Here is a 24,341-nt window from a genome sequence, read left to right on the forward strand (position 1 = left end):
ATATATTACTATTGTGCATTAGCCTAATATGGCTTATATGATGTAATTAGCATATATTACTATTGTGCATTAGCCTAATATGGCTTATACGATGTAATTAGCATATATTACTATTGTGCATTCGCCTAATATGGCTTATACGATGTAATTAGCATATATTACTATTGTGGATTAGCCTAATATGGCTTATATGATGTAATTAGCATATATTACTATTGTGCATTAGCCTAATATGGCTTATATGATGTAATTAGCATATATTACTATTATGGATTAGCCTAATATGGCTTATATGATGTAATTAGCTTATATTACTATTGTGGATTAGCCTAATATGGCTTATATGATGTAATTAGCATATATTACTATTGTGCATTAGCCTAATATGGCTTATATGATGTAATTAGCATATATTACTATTGTGGATTAGCCTAATATGGCTTATATGATGTAATTAGCATATATTACTATTGTGCATTGGCCGAATATGGCTTATATGATGTAATTAGCATATATTACTATTGTGGATTAGCCTAATATGGCTTATGTGATGTAATTAGCATATATTACTATTGTGGATTAGCCGAATATGGCTTATATGATGTAATTAGCATATATTACTATTGTGCATTGGCCGAATATGGCTTATATGATGTAATTAGCATATATTACTATTGTGGATTAGCCTAATATGGCTTATATGATGTAATTAGCATATATTACTATTGTGCATTAGCCTAATATGGCTTATATGATGTAATTAGCATATATTACTGTTGTGCATTGGTCGAATATGGCTTATATGATGTAATTAGCATATATTACTATTGTGCATTAGCCAAATATGGCTTATATGATGTAATTAGCATATATTACTATTGTGCATTAGCCTAATATGGCTTATATGATGTAATTAGCATATATTACTATTGTGGATTGGCCGAATATGGCTTATATGATGTAATTAGCATATATTACTATTGTGGATTAGCCGAATATGGCTTATATGATGTAATTAGCATATATTACTATTGTGCATTGGCCGAATATGGCTTATATGATGTAATTAGCATATATTACTATTGTGGATTAGCCTAATATGGCTTATATGATGTAATTAGCATATATTACTATTGTGGATTAGCCTAATATGGCTTATATGATGTAATTAGCATATATTACTATTGTGCATTGGTCGAATATGGCTTATATGATGTAATTAGCATATATTACTATTGTGGATTAGCCTAATATGGCTTATATGATGTAATTAGCATATATTACTATTGTGGATTAGCCTAATATGGCTTATATGATGTAATTAGCATATATTACTATTGTGCATTAGCCTAATATGGCTTATATGATGTAATTAGCATATATTACTATTGTGCATTAGCCTAATATGGCTTATATGATGTAATTAGCATATATTACTATTGTGCATTAGCCTAATATGGCTTATATGATGTAATTAGCATATATTACTATTGTGCATTAGCCTAATATGGCTTATATGATGTAATTAGCATATATTACTATTGTGCATTAGCCTAATATGGCTTATATGATGTAATTAGCATATATTACTATTGTGCATTAGCCTAATATGGCTTATACGATGTAATTAGCATATATTACTATTGTGCATTCGCCTAATATGGCTTATACGATGTAATTAGCATATATTACTATTGTGCATTAGCCTAATATGGCTTATACGATGTAATTAGCATATATTACTATTGTGGATTAGCCTAATATGGCTTATATGATGTAATTAGCATATATTACTATTGTGCATTGGTCGAATATGGCTTATATGATGTAATTAGCATATATTACTATTGTGGATTAGCCTAATATGGCTTATATGATGTAATTAGCATATATTACTATTGTGCATTAGCCTAATATGGCTTATATGATGTAATTAGCATATATTACTATTGTGCATTAGCCTAATATGGCTTATATGATGTAATTAGCATATATTACTATTGTGCATTAGCCTAATATGGCTTATATGATGTAATTAGCATATATTACTATTGTGCATTAGCCTAATATGGCTTATACGATGTAATTAGCATATATTACTATTGTGCATTCGCTTAATATGGCTTATACGATGTAATTAGCATATATTACTATTGTGGATTAGCCTAATATGGCTTATATGATGTAATTAGCATATATTACTATTGTGCATTAGCCTAATATGGCTTATATGATGTAATTAGCATATATTACTATTATGGATTAGCCTAATATGGCTTATATGATGTAATTAGCTTATATTACTATTGTGGATTAGCCTAATATGGCTTATATGATGTAATTAGCATATATTACTATTGTGGATTGGCCGAATATGGCTTATATGATGTAATTAGCATATATTACTATTGTGGATTAGCCGAATATGGCTTATATGATGTAATTAGCATATATTACTATTGTGCATTGGCCGAATATGGCTTATATGATGTAATTAGCATATATTACTATTGTGGATTAGCCGAATATGGCTTATATGATGTAATTAGCATATATTACTATTGTGCATTGGCCGAATATGGCTTATATGATGTAATTAGCATATATTACTATTGTGGATTAGCCTAATATGGCTTATATGATGTAATTAGCATATATTACTATTGTGCATTAGCCTAATATGGCTTATATGATGTAATTAGCATATATTACTATTGTGCATTAGCCTAATATGGCTTATATGATGTAATTAGCATATATTACTATTGTGGATTGGCCGAATATGGCTTATATGATGTAATTAGCATATATTACTATTGTGGATTAGCCGAATATGGCTTATATGATGTAATTAGCATATATTACTATTGTGCATTGGCCGTATATGGCTTATATGATGTAATTAGCATATATTACTATTGTGGATTAGCCTAATATGGCTTATATGATGTAATTAGCATATATTACTATTGTGGATTAGCCTAATATGGCTTATATGATGTAATTAGCATATATTACTATTGTGGATTAGCCTAATATGGCTTATATGATGTAATTAGCATATATTACTATTGTGCATTAGCCTAATATGGCTTATATGATGTAATTAGCATATATTACTATTGTGCATTAGCCTAATATGGCTTATATGATGTAATTAGCATATATTATTATTGTGCATTAGCCTAATATGGCTTATATGATGTAATTAGCATATATTACTATTGTGCATTAGCCTAATATGGCTTATACGATGTAATTAGCATATATTATTATTGTGCATTAGCCTAATATGGCTTATATGATGTAATTAGCATATATTACTATTGTGCATTAGCCTAATATGGCTTATATGATGTAATTAGCATATATTACTATTGTGCATTAGCCGAATATGGCTTATATGATGTAATTAGCATATATTACTATTGTGCATTAGCCTAATATGGCTTATACGATGTAATTAGCATATATTATTATTGTGCATTAGCCGAATATGGCTTATACGATGTAATTAGCATATATTACTATTGTGCATTAGCCTGATATGGCTTATACGATGTAATTAGCATATATTACTATTGTGCATTGGCCGAATATGGCTTATATGATGTAATTAACATATATTACTATTGTGCATTAGCCTAATATGGCTTATATGATGTAATTAGCATATATTACTGTTGTGCATTGGTCGAATATGGCTTATATGATGTAATTAGCATATATTACTATTGTGCATTAGCCAAATATGGCTTATATGATGTAATTAGCATATATTACTATTGTGCATTGGTCGAATATGGCTTATATGATGTAATTAGCATATATTACTATTGTGGATTAGCCTAATATGGCTTATATGATGTAATTAGCATATATTACTATTGTGGATTAGCCTAATATGGCTTATATGATGTAATTAGCATATATTATTATTGTGCATTAGCCTAATATGGTTTATATGATGTAATTAGCATATATTACTATTGTGCATTGGTCAAATATGGCTTATATGATGTAATTAGCATATATTACTATTGTGCATTGGTCGAATATGGCTTATATGATGTAATTAGCATATATTACTATTGTGCATTAGCCTAATATGGCTTATATGATGTAATTAGCATATATTACTATTGTGCATTGGCCTAATATGGCTTATATGATGTAATTAGCATATATTACTATTGTGGATTAGCCTAATATGGCTTATATGATGTAATTAGCATATATTATTATTGTGCATTAGCCTAATATGGTTTATATGATGTAATTAGCATATATTACTATTGTGCATTGGCCGAATATGGCTTATATGATGTAATTAGCTTATATTACTATTGTGGATTAGCCTAATATGGCTTATATGATGTAATTAGCATATATTACTATTGTGGATTAGCCTAATATGGCTTATATGATGCAATTAGCATATATTACTATTGTGCATTAGCCTAATATGGCTTATATGATGTAATTAGCATATATTACTATTGTGCATTAGCCTAATATGGCTTATATGATGTAATTAGCATATATTACTATTGTGGATTAGCCTAATATGGCTTATATGATGTAATTAGCATATATTACTATTGTGCATTAGCCTAATATGGCTTATATGATGTAATTAGCATATATTACTATTGTGCATTTCTAAGCATTTTTTGATTAATTGTATTATTAACCAGACAACTATAACACTATATTTCTTGAGATTATTTTTGTTTTCCATGTCTATTGCAAAGAAGGTGGTTATAGTACTGATTGACTAGCGTCTGTCAGCCTTTGTAATTTCGACTTTTTTAAAACCACAGGTCTGTACCTACCAATGTTTTCCTTGAGGGGGGGGGGGGGTGAATCCTCCACCCAAGGGACATGACATTATCCACAAATGTGTCCCAGAAAATGATGTTAAAACTTTCATCAATACTTGAATACTAATGCATTGTCTAAATCCCCACTCTATTTTGTGGTGCATAATTTCTTAATTGAAAATAATTAAAACATTTATCAAGAATAAACTGCTCTTTAATGAAATTTGTATATGATCCATGGACACTTGCCAAATTTTCAAGATAAACAGCATATTGCTTGAGGGACTGAGATATTTATATCTTGTACACCACCTATTGACACTTCTCTAATTCAGGATCTCAATTGTATTTTGACTATTTTCATTAGAGTTTATATCATCAACATAAGTGTATGCTTTTTTTGACTATTTTCAGTGTGAATTAGCATGCTTCCCGAATCTGATGGACTGCAGAATACAAATTGTAACATATGATTTGTAAATTCACTAGTTTTTATTTCCTGAATCAGGGAAATGTTCCTAGTATATTCATGGAAAATTGAAAATTAAAATTGTTCCACATCAATTCTGAACAATTAATAACTGAATTTTAGTACAGCTCATAATTTGATAAATTCACTCTGGCACAAACCCAGTTTAATATCAGTTTTCTATTGTTTTCTGGGGGGGGGGTATGACATGACATATCTTGTTTTGATTCATGGTAATGTCATACACAGATTTTGAATACACATTTTGAATTACTAAAGTCACAGGTCATGACCGTCATTTTTGACTCCTGCGTGTGAAGCACACAATGGGAGTCTTTGCAGTTAATGTGTCTGTATGTGTGTGTGTGTGTGTATGTGTGTCTTCCTGTTCCACTGATTCTCAAGAACCATTCATTGATTTTTGATGAAACTTGGTACATAGATGCTCTGGGCCAATGCACAGATTTGGTCAGGTTTTGGTAAAAATCTACACATATTAATCACCTAATTTGCATGATAATTAGCTGATTTTTTGCTGTTCCATGACTGTTCCACTGATATGTAAAGAACCACTCAATGGATTTTGATGAACCTTGGCACATATATGCACTGAACTAATCGGTAGATTTGATTAGTTTTGGGTAAAAATATGTGCATATTAATTACTTAATTTGCATAACGCTTAATCAATTTTCGGCTTTTCCACTGATACCTCAAGTACTAATCATCACATTTCAATGGTACATAGATGTCATAGGACACTGTACAGACCTGATAGTTTTTAGGGTAATATCAGTACATATTAATTACCTAATTTGCATAATTAATTAAATTTCAGCTAGTCGTAATCATCACATTTCAATGAAAGTGATATATAGAGAACCACTTATTGGATTTTAATGAAACTTTTAAAGAGTACTCATCATCACATGTCAATGAACCTAGGACTATGTAGAGACCCAATTAGTTTTTGGTGAATATTTATGCTTATTAATCACCTAATTAACATAATTATTTAACACTGATATCTCAATTACTGATCATCACATTTGGATAAAATTTGTTACATGAATGCTCTAGGACAATAGACAGGCCTGATTAATTTTGGGTTAAAATCTGTTTATATTAATTCTCTAATTAGAATAGTAATTCATAATTCTTTGGTTCTAATCACATTTCAGTGAAACTTGGTACATTATGCAGACCTTATTAGTTTTACATTGTGAAGACCTCATTAGCGCTAAATCGTCATTTTTACATGTCCGGAGCTGTTTCTCAGAGATGACTGGGTTGATTTGGATCAAACTTGGTATGATGATCATACATATTTGGTTATAGGTGCACGTCATACTTTTTCTGTGATTCAAACAAATATGACCGACTGGCAGCCATCTTGTTTTTCATGGTACCCATGCTACTTTCTCTTGAATGCAATGAACGTTTCTCTTTAAATTTTGTACAAAGATAGTATACAAAGGGATACATTTCTACCAACATTATTTTTGTGATTTGATTCAATATCTGTAAAAGCGTTAAATCATCATTTTTTACATGTCCAGAGCTGTTTCTCAGAGATGACTAGGTCAGTTTAGATCAAAGTTGGTATGTGGATCATACATATTAGGTTATAGATGCATATCATTTTTTTTCGTGATTCGAACAAATATGCCTGACTGGCCGCCATTTTGTTTTTCATGGTACCCATGTTACTTTCTCTTGAATGCAATGAACGTTTCTCTTTAAATTTTGTACAAAGATAGTATACCAAGGGATATATGCGCACCAACATTATTTTTGTGATTCAATTCAATATGGCCGGCCAATGCCCAATTTTCATGTAAAAGCGCTAAATCGTAATTTTTGCATGTCAGGAGCTGTTTCTCGGAGATGACTAGGCCAATTTGAATCAAAGTTGGTATGATGACCATACATATTGAGTTATAGTTGCATGTCATATTTTTTCTGTGATAATTGTTTTTGTGTGCACAATAAATTTACTAATTATATTCCAAACTTCATCAAACTTGGTCACCTTATTCATCAGTATAAAGTCTTCCCTGAGTATGAACAACAGATGTCCCCTGCAGTAAAATTACCAGGAGGTTTCTGCTGGCGACGTTACGATGTTACCTAGTTCCAAATTAAGATTACGAACGCCAAACTAATATGGCTGACTGGTGGCCATTTTGTTTTTCATGATACCCATACCTACTTTCCCATGAATGCAATGAACATTTCTGTTTAAATTTTGTACAAAGACAATATACCAATAGATACATCAACATGAACATTATTTTTGTAATTTGATTCAATATGACTGCCCAGTGTTCAATTCCTGTGTAAAAGCACTACCGGTAAATCATATTTTTTTTAGATCACAAAATTTTGGACAGGGACTGTTTCATTAAAAATTAAAATATGCTATTGTTTGTTCAATTCATTTGATATGCGTGACAATTTTACAATATTTTTATTTTAAAATCCGTTTGGTTTTGATTTCAATATGTTAATTTAATTTTCATCAAGGGGTGCACTTCATGTAGATTTCAGATATTCTATATAAATTTAATGTTTTACTAACTCCATATTATTATTATTATTATTATTATTATTAGCAAAGGGCAAGAAGGAATAATCAACAACCCTCACTTTGGCGCACATTGATAAGTCTATATGGCAGACATGTTGTCTCTGGTATGCCATTCATGTACATGGCTGATACACTTGGTATGGTACCACCGATTGCAGTTGGAGGAGTTGTGTCATTTGCCACTTCTGTTCATAATGAAATTAACTCCACTTACGTAAGTATAACATCATATACAATTGTATTTAAAAAAATGCAATAGTCTATATTATTTTAGTCAAAGAAAATCACAGTTCTTTTAAGATTAATTAAAATTACGCATTTTATTCAAATCATACATCCTGCAATACTCATTAATGTGGTACTTACTGAAAGCAATGCATTATTATTTGTTTTATTCACAGAGTACTGAATACGTCACAGTCAGTGAATATTTTAGTAATGGATTTGTATTGGTTGCTGTAATATATTTAGCATTATGTTTTAAGTATGTTTTTCTTGTGTTTGGGGCAAACAGGACTGCACTAAAATCGATAAAAGTTAGAACAGCATTGCAGGTAAGAGCTTTGCATAATAATGTAGAAGGATTTCCCAGGTTCCAATCATTGTCTTAAATAATGCAGAAGGATTGCCCAGGTGCCACCAGTCGTTTGAATATAATGTAGGATTACCCAGTTGCCATTCATCCGTTCCAAAAAAAAGTAGGATTGCTCTGGTGCCAACCATTGTCCCAAAATAATGTAGAAGGATTATTCAGGTGCCAACCATTGTCTCAAAATAAAGTAGAAGGATAACCCAGGTGCCAATCATTGTCTTAATATAATGTAGAAGGATTACTCAGGTGACAACCATTGTTTCAAGATAATGTAGAAGGATTATCAAGGTGACAACAATTGTCTCAAAATAACGTAGAAGGATAACCCAGGTGCCAATCATTGTCTTAATATAATGTAGAAGGATAACCCAGGTGCCAACCATTGTCTTAAAATAATGTAGAAGGATAACCCAGGTGCCAACCATTGTCTTAAAATAATGTAGAAGGATAACCCAGATGCCAACCATTGTCTTAAAATAATGTAGAAGGATTATCCAGGTGCCAACAATTGTCTCAAAATAATTTAGACGGATTATCAAGGTGCCAATCATTGTCTTAAAATAATGTAGAAGGATTATTCGGGTGCCAACCATTGTCTCAAAATAAAGTAGAAGGATAACCCAGGTGCCAATCATTGTCTTAATATAATGTAGAAGGATTATTCAGGTGACAACCATTGTTTCAAGATAATGTAGAAGGATTATCAAGGTGACAACAATTGTCGCAAAATAACGTAGAAGGATAACCCAGGTGCCAATCATTGTCTTAATATAATGTAGAAGGATAACCCAGGTGTCAACCATTGTCTTAAAATAATGTAGAAGGATAACCCAGGTGCCAACCATTGTCTTAAAATAATGTAGAAGGATAACCCAGGTGCCAACCATTGTCTTAAAATAATGTAGAAGGATAACCCAGGTGCCAATCATTGTCTTAATATAATGTAGAAGGATAACCCAGGTGCCAACCATTGTCTTAAAATAATGCAGAAGGATAACCCAGGTGCCAACCATTGTCTTAATATAATGTAGAAGGATAACCCAGGTGCCAACCATTGTCTTAAAATAATGTAGACGGATTGCTCAGGTTCCAACCATTGTCTTAAAATAATGTAGGATAACCCAGGTTCCAATCATTGTCTTAAAATAATGTAGAAGGATAACCCAGGTTCCATCCATTGTCTTAAAACAATGTAGAAGAATAACCCAGGTTCCAATCATTGTCTTAAAATAATGTAGAATGATTGCTCAGGTGCTAACCATTGTCTTAAAATACTGTAGAAGGATTATCCAGGGGACAACCATTGTCTCAAAATAATTTAGATGGATTATCCAGGTGCCAAGCATTGTCTCAAAATAACGTAGAAAAATTATCCAGGTGACAACCATTGTCTTAAATTAATGTAGAATGATTGCTCAGGTGCCAACCATTGTCTTAAAATAACGTAGAATGATAATCCAGATGCCAACCATTGTCTTAAAATAACGTAGAATGATAATCCAGGTGCCAACCATTGATTCAAAATAATGTAGAAAGATTACTCAGGTGACAACCATTGTCTCAAAATAATGTAGAAGGATTATCCAGGTGCCAACCATTGTCTTAAAATAATGTAGAAGGATTATCCAGGTGCCAACAATTGTCTCAAAATAATTTAGACGGATTATCAAGGTGCCAATCATTGTCTTAAAATAATGTAGAAGGATTATTCAGGTGCCAACCATTGTCTCAAAATAAAGTAGAAGGATAACCCAGGTGCCAATCAGTGTCTTAATATAATGTAGAAGGATTATTCAGGTGACAACCATTGTTTCAAGATAATGTAGAAGGATTATCAAGGTGACAACAATTGTCTCAAAATAACGTAGAAGGATAACCCAGGTGGCAATCATTGTCTTAATATAATGTAGAAGGATAACCCAGGTGCCAACCATTGTCTTAAAATAATGTAGAAGGATAACCCAGGTGCCAACCATTGTCTTAAAATAATGTAGAAGGATAACCCAGGTGCCAACCATTGTCTTAAAATAATGTAGAAGGATTATCCAGGTGCCAACAATTGTCTCAAAATAATTTAGACGGATTATCAAGGTGCCAATCATTGTCTTAAAATAATGTAGAAGGATAACCTGGGTGCCAATCATTGTCTTAATATAATGTAGAAGGATAACCCAGGTGCCAACCATTGTCTTAAAATAATGCAGAAGAATAACCCAGGTGCCAACCATTGTCTTAATATAATGTAGAAGGATAACCCAGGTGCCAACCATTGTCTTAAAATAATGTAGACGGATTGCTCAGGTTCCAACCATTGTCTTAAAATAATGTAGAAGGATAACCCAGGTGCCAACCATTGTCGCAAAATAATGTAGAAGGATAACCCAGGTGCCAGCCATTGTCTTAAAATAATGTAGAAGGATAACCCAGGTTCCATCCATTGTCTTAAAACAATGTAGAAGAATAACCCAGGTTCCAATCATTGTCTTAAAATAATGTAGAAGGATAACCCAGGTGCCAACCATTGTCTTAAAATAATGTAGAAGGATAACCCAGGTGCCAACCATTGTCTCAATATAATGTAGAAGGATAACCCAGGTGCCAGCCATTGTCTTAAAATAATGCAGAAGGATTGCCCAGACGCCACCTGTCATTTAAATATAATGTAGGTTTACCCAGGTGCATCAAATAAAGCGATCCATAACCAATAACAGTGGATTTCAATACCAAAATCAGACAATATTGTGAGGGCATTGTCGTCTGCCCTGTACGCTAACGCACGTTCAGTCGAAGCGTTTCATCTAGTATGCGCTTCTTGATTCCGCGACTGATGCTGGTGGCCCCCTGATTAGTTTGCCATATCGTGTTGATGAAGTGAGGTTAACCAAGGATAATTTATCGAAGCAAATGCAATAAACGAAATGGGGATACAATGTATGTCTACGAGTACAGAGAGATGAATTTGTTCTGTTTTTGTTGTGAGTAGTACAGTTTTGCAAAACGAGATCGACGTAAGACCGTCGTGACTTGTATTTCGGCGTTGACTCTCGTTAAATGTAACAGTTCGGGCACAGTTTGCATAAATAAATGAAAGTGTCCGTGTTCTCAGGTGTGTTTCTGTATATTTATACAGTGAGATTAAGATCACTGTTGGTTCTCCTTCTAGGATGGCTAACACCCACTAGCTTTCCGGTCATGTTTGTTCACCCGCTAAGCCTGTAAAGTTTCGTTTGGCTTCAAAGTATTCGTCAAATACTCACCCTCCCGTAGAATTTAAAATAACTATTACACAGAAAGGACAGTTGCCAATAATATCAACCTTGATTGTTTGAAAACACTAGTGGGATGGGGTAATGATGCAACTACATACATATATCCTTCATGCAGTATATTTGCTTCAAGTGTTCTACCACGACTGGACAATGATTCATTTAATTCCAACCAATTGAGATTGAATTCATCACTAGAGCTCCTATGTGAATCAATCTCTAATGTACATTACATTCATCACAATGTCCTAGACAACAGGAATCGTATCAAATCATACCTATTTGAAGATAAAGTTCATCCTAACAACAAGGGCATAAGTTACATCGTACGAAACATGAAGAAATACATCTACAGGGCTATCACTTCTCACCTGACAAAACAGGAATACAAACATTCCAATACAACAGGCGCAACACCAACAACAAGGCAACACCCAGGACAACAGAAATTCTTCAATAGCAAATATCATCAGCACAAGAACAATAACATTACTCACAAGAACAATAGCAGTCACAAGAAAAGCAACAATAGAAATTACAAAAATAATAGTGGTAGCAGAAATCAGGTTTTTGAAGATTTTTTGACAAACATTTTAGACTATATGAGACGTTAAACTTATATATACAGTGATATAGACCTAGAGTCAGGTATTTAAAAGCAGATTTTATTTCAAATTTATTTTATTCAAACATTTTTTTCTTTTTGATATCTCTAATTTCCAGTATACAGCAAGATGAATTGTCCGACTGCAAATAGGGACATACTTAAATTTACTAAGTGGAATATTTATGGAAGTTTGGAGAAAAAAATTAGAGATAAGTGTTTTTTAGATAGTGTAGAAAATTTTGATTTTATTAGTTTAGGAGAGACTAAAGCTGATACTAACTCTATCATAGATTTACCAAACTATAGTCATCTTCACTCTTTTCGATCAAAAAAACATAAAAAAGCCAGATCAAATTCGGGTGGTATCGTACTATACTATAAAAATCAATATAAAAAAGGTGTCAAACATTTACACAGTAGTTCAGAAGACTTCATCTGGATCAAACTTGACAACTCTTTTTTCCATTTAAATGAAGATATATTTTTATGTACGTTATACCTCAGTCCCCAGTCTTCCAGTATCTTTAACTGGAAAGAATCTAACTTGTTCCAGCTTTTGGAAAAAGATATAGCTAAATATGCGACAAAGGGTGCAATTATCTTGACTGGCGATTTTAATGCACGGACAAAAAATGAAGAGGACACTGTTATTTTCAATAACCCAGACCATCAATCGTCTGACACTATTAGTAGCCTAAAAAAAAGAACATCACAGGATCTCTGTTTTAAAAATCATTATGGTGAACTTTTATTACACCTGTGTATGAGTTCTGATTTAGTAATCCTCAATGGTAGATGCCCAGGAGACATGACAGGGAAATTTACATGTCACCAAAGAGGTGGCAGTAGCACTGTAGACTACACAATTGTTAGTCATAGCCTTTTTGATCAAGTCAATCTTTTTCACATTCATCCTCTTAATTTATACCTTTCAGACCACTGCCAAATCTCTTCACACCTAAAAACAAACGGAATATTAAATTATAGCAAATCTAAAGAAACGTGTACTGCACCAAAAACAAACTTCACTTACCTTTGGAATGAACATTCCAAACTGCAATTTAGTAATGCTTTACAGACAACAGATATATGTAAACTTATTTATAATTTTAATAATACTAATTTTAACAATGACAGAGATTCTGTTAATACAGCAAGTACTTTATTGTCAAACATACTTTTTGAGGCAGCTGATATAAGTTTAAAAAAACGTAAAATTAAAAATAGTTCATCTACAAAACATAAAATTACTAAATCAAAGTGGTTTAATAATGACCTCCTAAATTTAAAGAAGGAAATACAGAATCTTTCATCTAAATTCAGTAAAGACTCAAACAATAAACATTTGAGAATCAAATGCTATAATCTTAAACGTGAATACAAACGAATACTGAACAAAAGAAAGAGAGAATATAAAAATGAAATCCTAAATAAATTAGACAATCTTGGAAAATCCCACCCTGATAAATACTGGGAAATGATAAATGAATTGAAAGGCAAGCAACAGGAAATAAATAACTCTGAAAATACTGAGGACCAAAAATGGTATGAACATTTCAAAAATCTAAATGAATCTAAATCTGACAACAGATACATTGAAGAAACTAGTTGCCTTCCAGACTACACATCATCCTCTGTAGATAGCCTGGATGGATTTATCTCTGAACTAGAAATCCAAAGGGCAATTAACAACTTAAAAAATGGTAAAGCTACAGGTACAGACAGGATTAAAAATGAAATGATTAAAACAGGGCGCAATGCATTAATTAAACCCCTGCAAAAACTATTCAATTTAATCTTAGCAAGTGGCAATTTTCCTACCAACTGGAACATAGGTATTATCACACCTATACACAAAAAAGGTGACAAAGCCAACCCAGACAACTATAGGGGTATAACTCTGCTCAATACTCTGAGCAAACTGTTTACATCCATCATGAAACAAAGGCTTACAGTTTATCTACAAGAAAAGAACTATATAATTAAAGAACAAATTGGATTCATGCCAAAATTTGGCACAAGAGACCACATTTTTGTTCTTAAACAGCTGCTAACTAAATATCTTCAAAATAAAAAATATATATTTGCCTGTTTCATAGACTTCCAAAAGGCCTTTGATTCAGTTTGGCACCATGGTCTATTATACAAACTAAGACAAATTGGCATTTCTGGCAATTTCTATCAAGTAATTAAAAACATCTATCAAAACTCAACAAGTACAGTCAAAACCAAAAATGGCATGACTAAATGTTTCCCTGTTCAAAGAGGCATCAGACAAGGGGATGGCCTTAGCCCTCTCCTTTTTAATATATTCGTGAACGATATTAAATCACACATTGAATCTGGCAAAAATGACCCACCAATGCTACTAAACAATAGGCTCTCTTGCTTACTTTATGCTGATGACTTGGTTCTTTTGTCAGAAACAAGTAGTGGTTTACAAAACGCTATTAACAATCTACAGGATTACTGCAAACAATGGAAGCTACATATAAACATTTCTAAATCTAAATCAATGATCTTCAATAAATCAGGCAAGCTTCTAAATAATTTCAAATTCCAAATCAATGGCTCTGAATTAGAAAGAGTTTCAGCATATAAATATCTAGGAATGAAACTAAATTTAACAGGGAAATTTGATGTAGCACAACAGGATCTGAAAAATAGGGCACTGAAGGCATGTTTCAAAATTAAGGTAGCGAGAAGGTTTTGTGACGTTTTTAAATAAAACATTCTCTGTCTGTTGTCTCGTTCAGAACAGTAATTTAGGTTATATATATCAAAAGACTAAGAATAGAGGTGCAAGTTCGCATAAACTGGACAGACATTGTTTACATAATTATCACGTGACATCAAAAATGGCGAACCTTGTAAAAATGACTAAGTCCGCGATTGCGAGAGCACACTGCGGAATTTCCTGGTGAAATTTACGTCATGCATTGTCCGTAATCAAGTCCATTGAAATGCGTCTCCGATAATCAAAAGACCTATTATTCCGATTTATATGCAGGTTTGTTTTTTTGTCCCTAAATTATTTAATACTTGGCACCTTTAACAGACTATTATTCTGTGACAAAGCATTTTCTTTAAAAACCCAGACATATTTCGCACCATCATTATCTTTTGAACGATAACTGCGAGTTTGAATGTCCTAGTCCGAACGCACTTGATTTGGCGGCGGTCCCAATGAGTCGTTCTCGATCAAAACTTCAACTCGAGAAAAACGCGAAAAACAGTTTTGGTTAATAAAACACTGTAGATTTGCTGCATTATTATAAATATACACTAAAAATGGTCAAACATATTAACCACTGATATCATAGAACTCATAAAGAGTGTCAGATAATGAATAATTTCAAGCTCGTGCGTGAAAAATGAAGAAAACTGCTGGCATTTGAGTCCGTACTCCAGGAACGTTGGGGTTTTCCATTGTTATGCAAACGAACAACGAGGGATAATCCTCTGACAAACATTACTGTCCCACTGTACACGCTGACAGTTTACAAACAAGCTAATCCTTCAAGTGTCTCTGATAAGACATCTAATAAAACGGTTTTCATGGTGAAACAAAATGGCCGATGTTTGAAAAAAAATTGCTGTGTCAGAGTGCGACACTGAGCGGCAGATTTTTCTTTGCCTCGTCTGTCAACGCTTTCTTTCTTTTCTTCGCCATTGCGTTAGAAAAAAATGTATTAGTAAAATAGAATATTGACTTGGAAAATAAAACGATTTAAAAGAAAGTTGTGCAAATTTACAGTACTCCTTTCGCACAACCTCCCGCCCGCTTCCGCTTTCCAATCACCTTTTTCTCTCGCTTTTGCGACCGCTTGTTGAATTCGACCGGACAATTTCCGCTTTATTTTCGACCGCGCAAACCCCGAAATATCACCGCCCACCTGCTCGCTCGCGCGCATTTAAAATTCGGACTAACAGAATAATTTCCGAGGTTCACATTGTCTTATAATTGTCTTTCTGGTTTTTATAGATGTTGAACAGCTGACAAAAGTTAAAATACTTTTTGTTTTAACTATATATAATTATATGCACGCAACCTGACCCTTTGACCTCGATTCGGCTTGGACTGAATATTTTATTTTAAACAATATTCTGACGTGAAATACAAAATGTATTTCAACACAAGTACGACATGGTTGTCTGGGGTTTCTTTCCTGATTGTTGAGTCTTCGCAATGTGTTTTGTATAATTATTGTTGTTTTCCCCCGATGCTAAAGGACCGTAAAGCTAAATGGCAGTTACATGCATGGACTGAGTGAAAGAAAATATTTCTAAGCCTAAAATAAAACCTAATATTACACCTCTTTGTGTATTTGTTAATTTTACATATGTTTGTCATGACAGTATGTTTGTAAATATCTAGAAAAATCTCGTCTTTCGTTAATAATTTCGATTGTTTATTTGGAATGTCGATCCCCGTTGGTTTCTCCATACTGAGTTTAGGAAGGGCGTCGATCAACACCGTGACAATCAGCCGAGAGAAGACAAACATTGACCGTAATTCATGGAGATCATGTCCGTAATTTGTGGGCTGAAACCCCAAATAATTAATCAAGTATTATTATTTTAATATATATTTTATTTTACATCGCAAAACTAAACCATGCCCAAAACAGAGCTAGAGTTTTTCGCGGTGAAACAACCGCATTGAAGACGATGCAACTTCAACTAGCCATTTCTTACCTTGAAATAAAAAAAATAAAAATTCGAAGAGCATCGGGGAAAATATTAATAATCATCCTTATCAATCGCTTGCTTTATTTTATTCGAATCCATGAAATTCACGATTTTTTTTTACATTTGTTGGCAACTTCCGTGCTAAAAAAGATTGAAAATGTGGGTGTGGTTATTTTGCAAAGTCCTGTTGATAATACGGACAAATATGGTTCTGTGACCCAGTTCGTGCCCCGATCAGATGACTCTCAGCCAATCAATGATGTTGTAACAAAGCATATTTGACGCTAATTGAAGGGTCGTCGTACAATCCAATCACCGGCGTCGATTCACATAGTTTTTTGTGCTGTGACAGGCTTTAAAATTATTCGCTGAAAAACATATATTTTGACAAACTGATGGAATTTGACCTTAGTTCAAAAAGAAAATACTAGGCTAAGATACATTAGAGCTCACGCGAATCAGTTTTCTCTGCAAGTTGTGAAATAAAGTAAACCAGAGTAGCGTCGATGATTTTCAGCCCTGAAGGACTTCCGTGTGAATCCTGTTCATCGACTGGCCACCAAATAGTTATGGCTATAACTAAATTTGACACGTTTTTCTTTTAAGCCCAATAAATTATTCATACATGTCAAGCTCTGTTCGATATTTTAGGGCATGTGGCCGTTTTTAGTCGAAAATATTTTTTGTGGGAACACTTTTGCGGTACGCATACGGTATAGACCGAGCTCATTCAATGATCGTGACTTAATTTTAAAAATTGAATGTCAAATTTTACCAGACGTGGACCGATGTGGATTCGGTATCGTTATTTTTGGAATTAATCACTAACATTTCCTCGTTTCTCTGCTCTGTCAAAAGGAGTTACCTAGGCTTTTTTCACGCAACTGTCTCATTAAAATAAAAAAAAAAATATTACATCTAGAACAAGCACCCAAAACACGTAACAAGAGGTCCCAGTTCAGTTGCTTTCACGATACAAGTGTAATACAACTATTAGATTTGAAGTGTCGTTCAGAATGTAATAATAGTTGATACTAGTTGTATGTTCACACTTTACTATCAAAACCACCCTTTCGACCACCCATGTGCCAGTTTTCAGTGTTTGGGCGAGCGGTCAATGTTTTCAATGAGCGAGCGAGCGAAAAAAAAATGCGATTAAAATGCGGTCAGTTTCCGGTCGGACAAGACCGCGTGGTCGGAAATTAAGCGATAAGCGGTCGATGTAAAAGCGGAAGGTTGGGCGAAATGAGTACTGTATGACCATGTTTCTCCGACGAAGTCTCGACTGACAATAATGCTGACAATAGACGTTAGATAAACACGCATTGTTTGCGACTAGAAACTTATCACCCGTTATATCAGAATCGTCAACAACAGAGTATACAGATAAGATGTTATCATTTAAACCCTTTCAAAGATAAACACTATGCAAATATCCACGAAACGGCAGTTGTAGTTTTTTCTGCTAGTGTTTTAAAACACTAATTTGAGCAACGTTATTTCGCAATTTCGATCTTTTGTAAACCTGGGGTGATGTATCAAGGTCTAAAGTAACCGTTTTATCAATTTTTGAAAAATCAAGAAAAAAGTGAAAATTTCCCTTCTCGCTACCTTAAACAGCTACTATATTCAGAAACATTAATCCCAATTAAAATATACTTAAAAATGTTTGACTCAATGATCAAACCAATTCTTTTATACTGTTGTGAAATTTGGGCGGGTGACATTGTGAATAATAAAAAATGCTTTATGAATCTCATGTCACCCATGGAAAAAATGCACATTAAATATTGCAAATTCCTACTCAAGGTCAATAGTAGAGCAACAAACATTGCATGCTTAATTGAATTAGGGAGATACCCATTAATTATCACTGGCATCAAACAAATGTTAAAATATTGGCTTAGAATTTAAAAAATGCCTGATAATACACTAATATATGATGCGTACAAGCTTGGCATCGCTCTAGACAATTCTGGCACTCAAAACTGGGTATCCAGCATAAAAAAATGCCTAGAGTATACAAGCATGGAAAGTGCATGGAGTGATAAAAACATAGAAGATAACTTTATTGAACAAATAACTGACAAACTAATAACCAAATTTAAAGTACATGCCAGGAACACTCTAAACAACAATAATAAAGGCATCAACCACAAAAATAAACTTCGTACCTATAGGCAGCTAAAAAAGGACTTTACATTTGAAAAATACTTAGACATAATAAAAAACCCGCATCATCGATCTTCATTATCAAAATTTAGACTAAGTGCACATGTTTTGCAGATTGAAGTGGGAAGATACAGTAATGTAGAAATAAGTGACAGAAAATGTCCAGTCTGTGATGAAAATGAAATAGAGGATGAAGAACACTTCCTGCTCAAATGTAAACTCTACACAAATGTGAGAGAACCCCTAATTACCATGACAAAACATCTTAATAATATTACATCAAATGAAGAAAAAATGATAGCCATAATGACTAGTGATGATGAGTCAATTATAATAGAACTGTCTAAATATATTTACAACTGTTTCAATCTGAGAGAAGAAAATATTAAAAAAAACAGTATGACATCTGCCTCAAAATCTAAATAGTTACATGTATTTTAATTCTATTTAATGTGTTTAATGTTATTTTTTTATTTTACTACTTTTTTTTTTTTTTTCTCTATACTTTATTGTACACTTTTGTCAAGATCCTAATAAGGATACGATTACAATGAAGATTATTATTATTACATGTACCCCGGGTACGCACCCCTACGCACAGCTGGTCCTGCTGGACCACGGCGGCGATCTAGCGTAGTGTAGTGCAAGGCCGTGGTGGACAACGATACGGCGTACCATTCACGGTGTGCCATTCGTTCGGGGGATCAATGTAATGCTACTCCACACCAAACATCAGTCACTCACTCACTCGCAATGTAAATGAGTTCAATACAATAATATTTGATGGATTAAAACTAGTTACTTGCTTAGTTTGTCATATGAGATTGTGGAAACAATTTCCAATTATATAGATTCACGGGCCAGTGACTGTGAAACTATTCTGTTCACTGTAGATTTTTCTCCAAATTTTTCCGCTTTTTAGAGGATGCAAATCCACTGGTAATGACAACGCTACAAAATAATAACGATAATGAACTCCCCGCCAACCCATAATGGACTCAAGCACACTTTGTGAGCCGAGTACATATATGAAGCACAAAGTGTGCTTGAGTCCATTATGGGTTGGCGGGGGGTTCATTTTTAGTCCCCGTTCGGACGAAGTCCGAAAACAGGGACTTATAATTCGGTCTCCGTCCGTGCGTCCATGCGTCCCTCCAGAGTCATATCTCAGAATCCCTTGGACCGATTTCGTTCATTCTTTGCATGTGCCTAGTACTTTATGTAGAACATATGCACATGCAGTGGTTTAGCGATTCGATTCAAAATGGCCGACTGGCAGCCATCTTGTTTTTTGAAAATGTTGTATTTTGGACATGCTTTGTCAGTTGTCATTCAAACTTGGTAAATAGATTATACATGTTAGGATACATTTCCCCGACCGTCCGTAAGTTCCTGAGTCTGTCCGTCCGTCCGTGTGTCCGTCCGTCAGTCTGTCCAGAGTCATATTTCAGAATCCTGTGGACCGATTCCGTTCATTCTTTGCATGTGCCTAGTACCTTATGTGGTACATATGCACATGCAGTGGTTTAGCGAATTGATTCAAAATGACCGACTGGCAGTCATCTTGTTTTTTGAAAATGTTGTATTTTGGACATGCTTTGTCAGTTGTCATTCAAACTTGGTACATAGATTATACATATTAGGATACATGTCCATGACGATTTATTTTGCAATTGTATCAAAGATGGTCGACTGGTAGGCATCTTGTTTTCTTTTTATGCGGTATCTTGGACGTGCTCTGTCAGTTTTCATTCAAATTTGGCACATAAATGTACTTTATACATGTTAGGATGCATGTCCATGACAATTTGTTTCAAAATCTGGTCAAGGATGGCCGATTGACAGCCTGACTTTTTGGCCTTACTACTTCCACAATTTATGTACCATTTTCATTCGTATTTGGCACATACATCATACATATCAATGTGTTTTATAATCAGATCCAAGATGGCCGAATAATGGCTGTTTTTATTTTTGGCCTCATTACTACTACACGGAACACGTGTTTTGATGTAAATAAACAATCTGTTGTATACGCCACTTGGAACTCAAGTTTCAAGGATACGCTCGCGACAACGCCTCCACTTTAATATGACGAGCTCAAAGAGAACTTTCAAAAATATAACGGGGACTGTGTCATTTTCAATGACTTGTTGTTTAAATAATGTAGAAGGTTTATCCAGGTGCTAACCATTGGGCCATTCCAGTTTATATCTGCACCCCCTGTTGATGAGCTTGTGTGTTTACTTCATACAGAGTATAATTTCCATGGGTGTATAAGTCATACAAAGTTTTATTTCCAAATCACCTTGCACCATACAGTAATGGAAATCCAAAACTATAGTTCCTACTTATGGTGTTGATGAGTTCGTTCATGCCACCATACAGAGTAGGATTTCCAAATATAACTCTCATCATATGCTAAGTTCAAAATTGTATATTTGATAATGGAAATCCATACTAGTCCTGATTCACGGTGTTGATGAGCTCATTCGTGCCACAATCCTTATCTAATTTCAGTAATAACTATTTCATACTGGCCCAATTTGTTTACCATATACAGTAAAAATTCCAAGTTGTTTTAGTCATACATACCTCATCAACTGGTATGTGGCGAGATAAACTAGGCCATAACTGCCTGGATTTTTTTCCATACTCGTCTGGATTTCCAGATTCTGTATCTCCATATACAGTTGGAATTCTGGGGTATTTTCCCCATCATACAGTAATGGAAATCCGACCACATCAACAGGGGGGGGGGTGCAGATATAAACTGGAATGGCCCATTGTCTTAAATAATGTAAAAGGTTTATCCAGGTGCCGACCATTGTCTTAAATAATGTAGATGGATTGCCCAGGTGCCAACCACTTATTTCAAATAGCGAGGTTAATACAGTTGTCCTTCGTTTTCTAAGAAGTGCCAACTGTCATTTAAAAACAATGTAAGACATTTACAAATTTGTCCACTATCTTCCCAAAATGTAGGACATTTACACAGGTGTCAAAATATAATCCTTGAATATCGTGGACTCACAAAGATCTTTGTTAATTAGGTTAATACTACAGTTGAATAGACAGTTTCCTTGAATTTTGTCAAAATGTTTTTCGTCCTCGACTTTTGACGATTCAGAAAATTTAACATCTCCAGAAACTTTGATAAAAAATATTAAGAAATGGTTCGTACCTCGAATTTATAAGTAATTTTAATCGATTCTGTTGGAGTAGCAATGTTGCACAGTGTCTCTATACCATTTGATATGACTGATTGTCATAACGAGGGTATATATCGTATACAAAACAAGTCTTCTTAGAATACAAAGTAAACAATCCTCACAAATCAACTTCACTTCTGTTGGTTCTGATCCTGGTGACTGAAAGATTGAATTTCATTTAAAATGGCAAGCAACACTTCATACGTTGTATAATTATTCACATCACTAAGATTATATTCATGCAAATACAAAATTGTCAGTGTATGTTAATCACATTTTATAATATTCCTTTCCCTCATGATGTCAACTAGACCATTGTGTATTGAATTCGTGAATAAACCATGACTAATATGACATTCTATGTCAACTCTGTATTGAATCATTCCGATCTTGTGAATGTCCACTAACATACAAGTATGTAAAATTACCGGTAGTCAATCGTAATAATCGTTGTAAGGATGAAATGTTTGACATTTTAGTTGGGGCAAAAGCTTTACCAATCCATTGAACTATATGCCTTTATTAGAGCTTCATTTACGAGAAGTCACTGCGTATATCATCATGGTCGTTATCTGGTGGTGAAATGACTGTGGGGCAAATCACTAATCATATTAATGTGGATGCAGGTATTATACAGTGGTTCTTCATATGGCAATATTTTGTTTGGGCTGCACCATACCAGGTAAGTTGAATAATAATTAAATGTATGAGAAGCTGCAATGTTTCAGCATAACATCCTGGAGTAGAGTCATCTTCTTGTAAATGTTAGTCCCAAGGCTTTCCATCATGCCTATTCTCACCTTCTCACTTTTAGCACATTCTGTATTTGTTGTTGAACGTATTTAATGTAGTCATCAGGTGGTAATGTTCATCTCCTAGAACACAACACAACATATCGCTTTGTGAACAAATTTAATTAATTTCACGACCTCGTATGCAAGATCTAAATACATTTTGTATGCATTCGCATTGACCGGAAATATTTGCTAAGTATGCTAAAAGTATTCCTTCATAGCTGAAGCTTGTCCACAACATTTATTTAAGATTGCACCTTGTCGGCATATCATTTAAAGCACTGGCCAGTCTATTACTTTTAGATGCAAGTACAGCCACATACCCAATATATGTTCAGCATAATTCTATCATTTTACTCATGAAAATGTGGAGGGGGGTGTGTCTCACATCCTTGAAATTGGAGAAGCAATTACTCTCCATCCCCCTACCAAGTACTAAATACTAACAAATTGACCAATTCAAGACAACTGTTAGCATTGATTACCGGTAGTTGAATGCTGATACATATCTTATTGTACTATTTCCACATTCATAAAATCCTGTGCAATTATGAGTACACCCTTTCTCTTCACAGATAATCGTGATTTTAATTCTATTATACTTGAAGTTGGGAGTAGCATCGCTTGTTGGTGCATTCATAATATTCATTACCACGCCACTCTCGTACAAAATTGCAAAAAAGATGTCAATGCAACTGAATAAAGTGTTGGTAAGTTTTTTTTAAATCTACCGGTATGTAAATTAACTTGATTGTAATTATCAGTATTTTATACATCGTAGGATTATACTACATATAATGTAGTAATGTACTAGATAATTCGTTTGAAGTACAAGTTTCAATTGATGTCATCTATTCCAAAAATAATGTACTAGATTCATGCAAATTATAACTTTGTTAATGCCACCTATCAAATATAGTACAAGTTTGAATTGAAGTCACTTGTTCAAATAGTTTAACTAAATAATTCATATTAATTACACGTTGACATTGATGCATCTTGCTCCATTAGAATTGTACAAGATAATTTTTATGAAGTCACCTGTTCCAAAACTATTGTTGTAGATAATGAAATGTCTGAAATTGAACATGACAGCACAAAATTAGTGAATTACACACTGTTTT

General features: G+C 33.7%; 1 protein-coding gene across 1 annotated transcript in view; it reads left to right on the forward strand.

The window, feature by feature from the left end:
- The window catches only part of LOC144346418 (ATP-binding cassette sub-family C member 9-like), a 50,405-nt gene extending 26,082 nt beyond the window's left edge, over positions 1-24,323 (forward strand). Inside the window, exons 3-7 of the mRNA XM_085500705.1 lie at positions 7,908-8,096; positions 8,284-8,436; positions 22,950-23,105; positions 23,793-23,927; positions 24,282-24,323. Of these exons, the coding sequence (XP_085356831.1) occupies positions 7,908-8,096; positions 8,284-8,436; positions 22,950-23,105; positions 23,793-23,927; positions 24,282-24,323 (675 nt within the window). The remainder of the gene's footprint in view (positions 1-7,907; positions 8,097-8,283; positions 8,437-22,949; positions 23,106-23,792; positions 23,928-24,281) is intronic.
- Positions 24,324-24,341: the final 18 nt, after the last annotated feature.

The sequence above is a fragment of the Saccoglossus kowalevskii genome, chromosome 6 (genome assembly GCF_978046115.1).
Source record: "Saccoglossus kowalevskii chromosome 6, keSacKowa6.1, whole genome shotgun sequence".
Taxonomy (NCBI): Eukaryota; Metazoa; Hemichordata; class Enteropneusta; family Harrimaniidae; genus Saccoglossus; species Saccoglossus kowalevskii.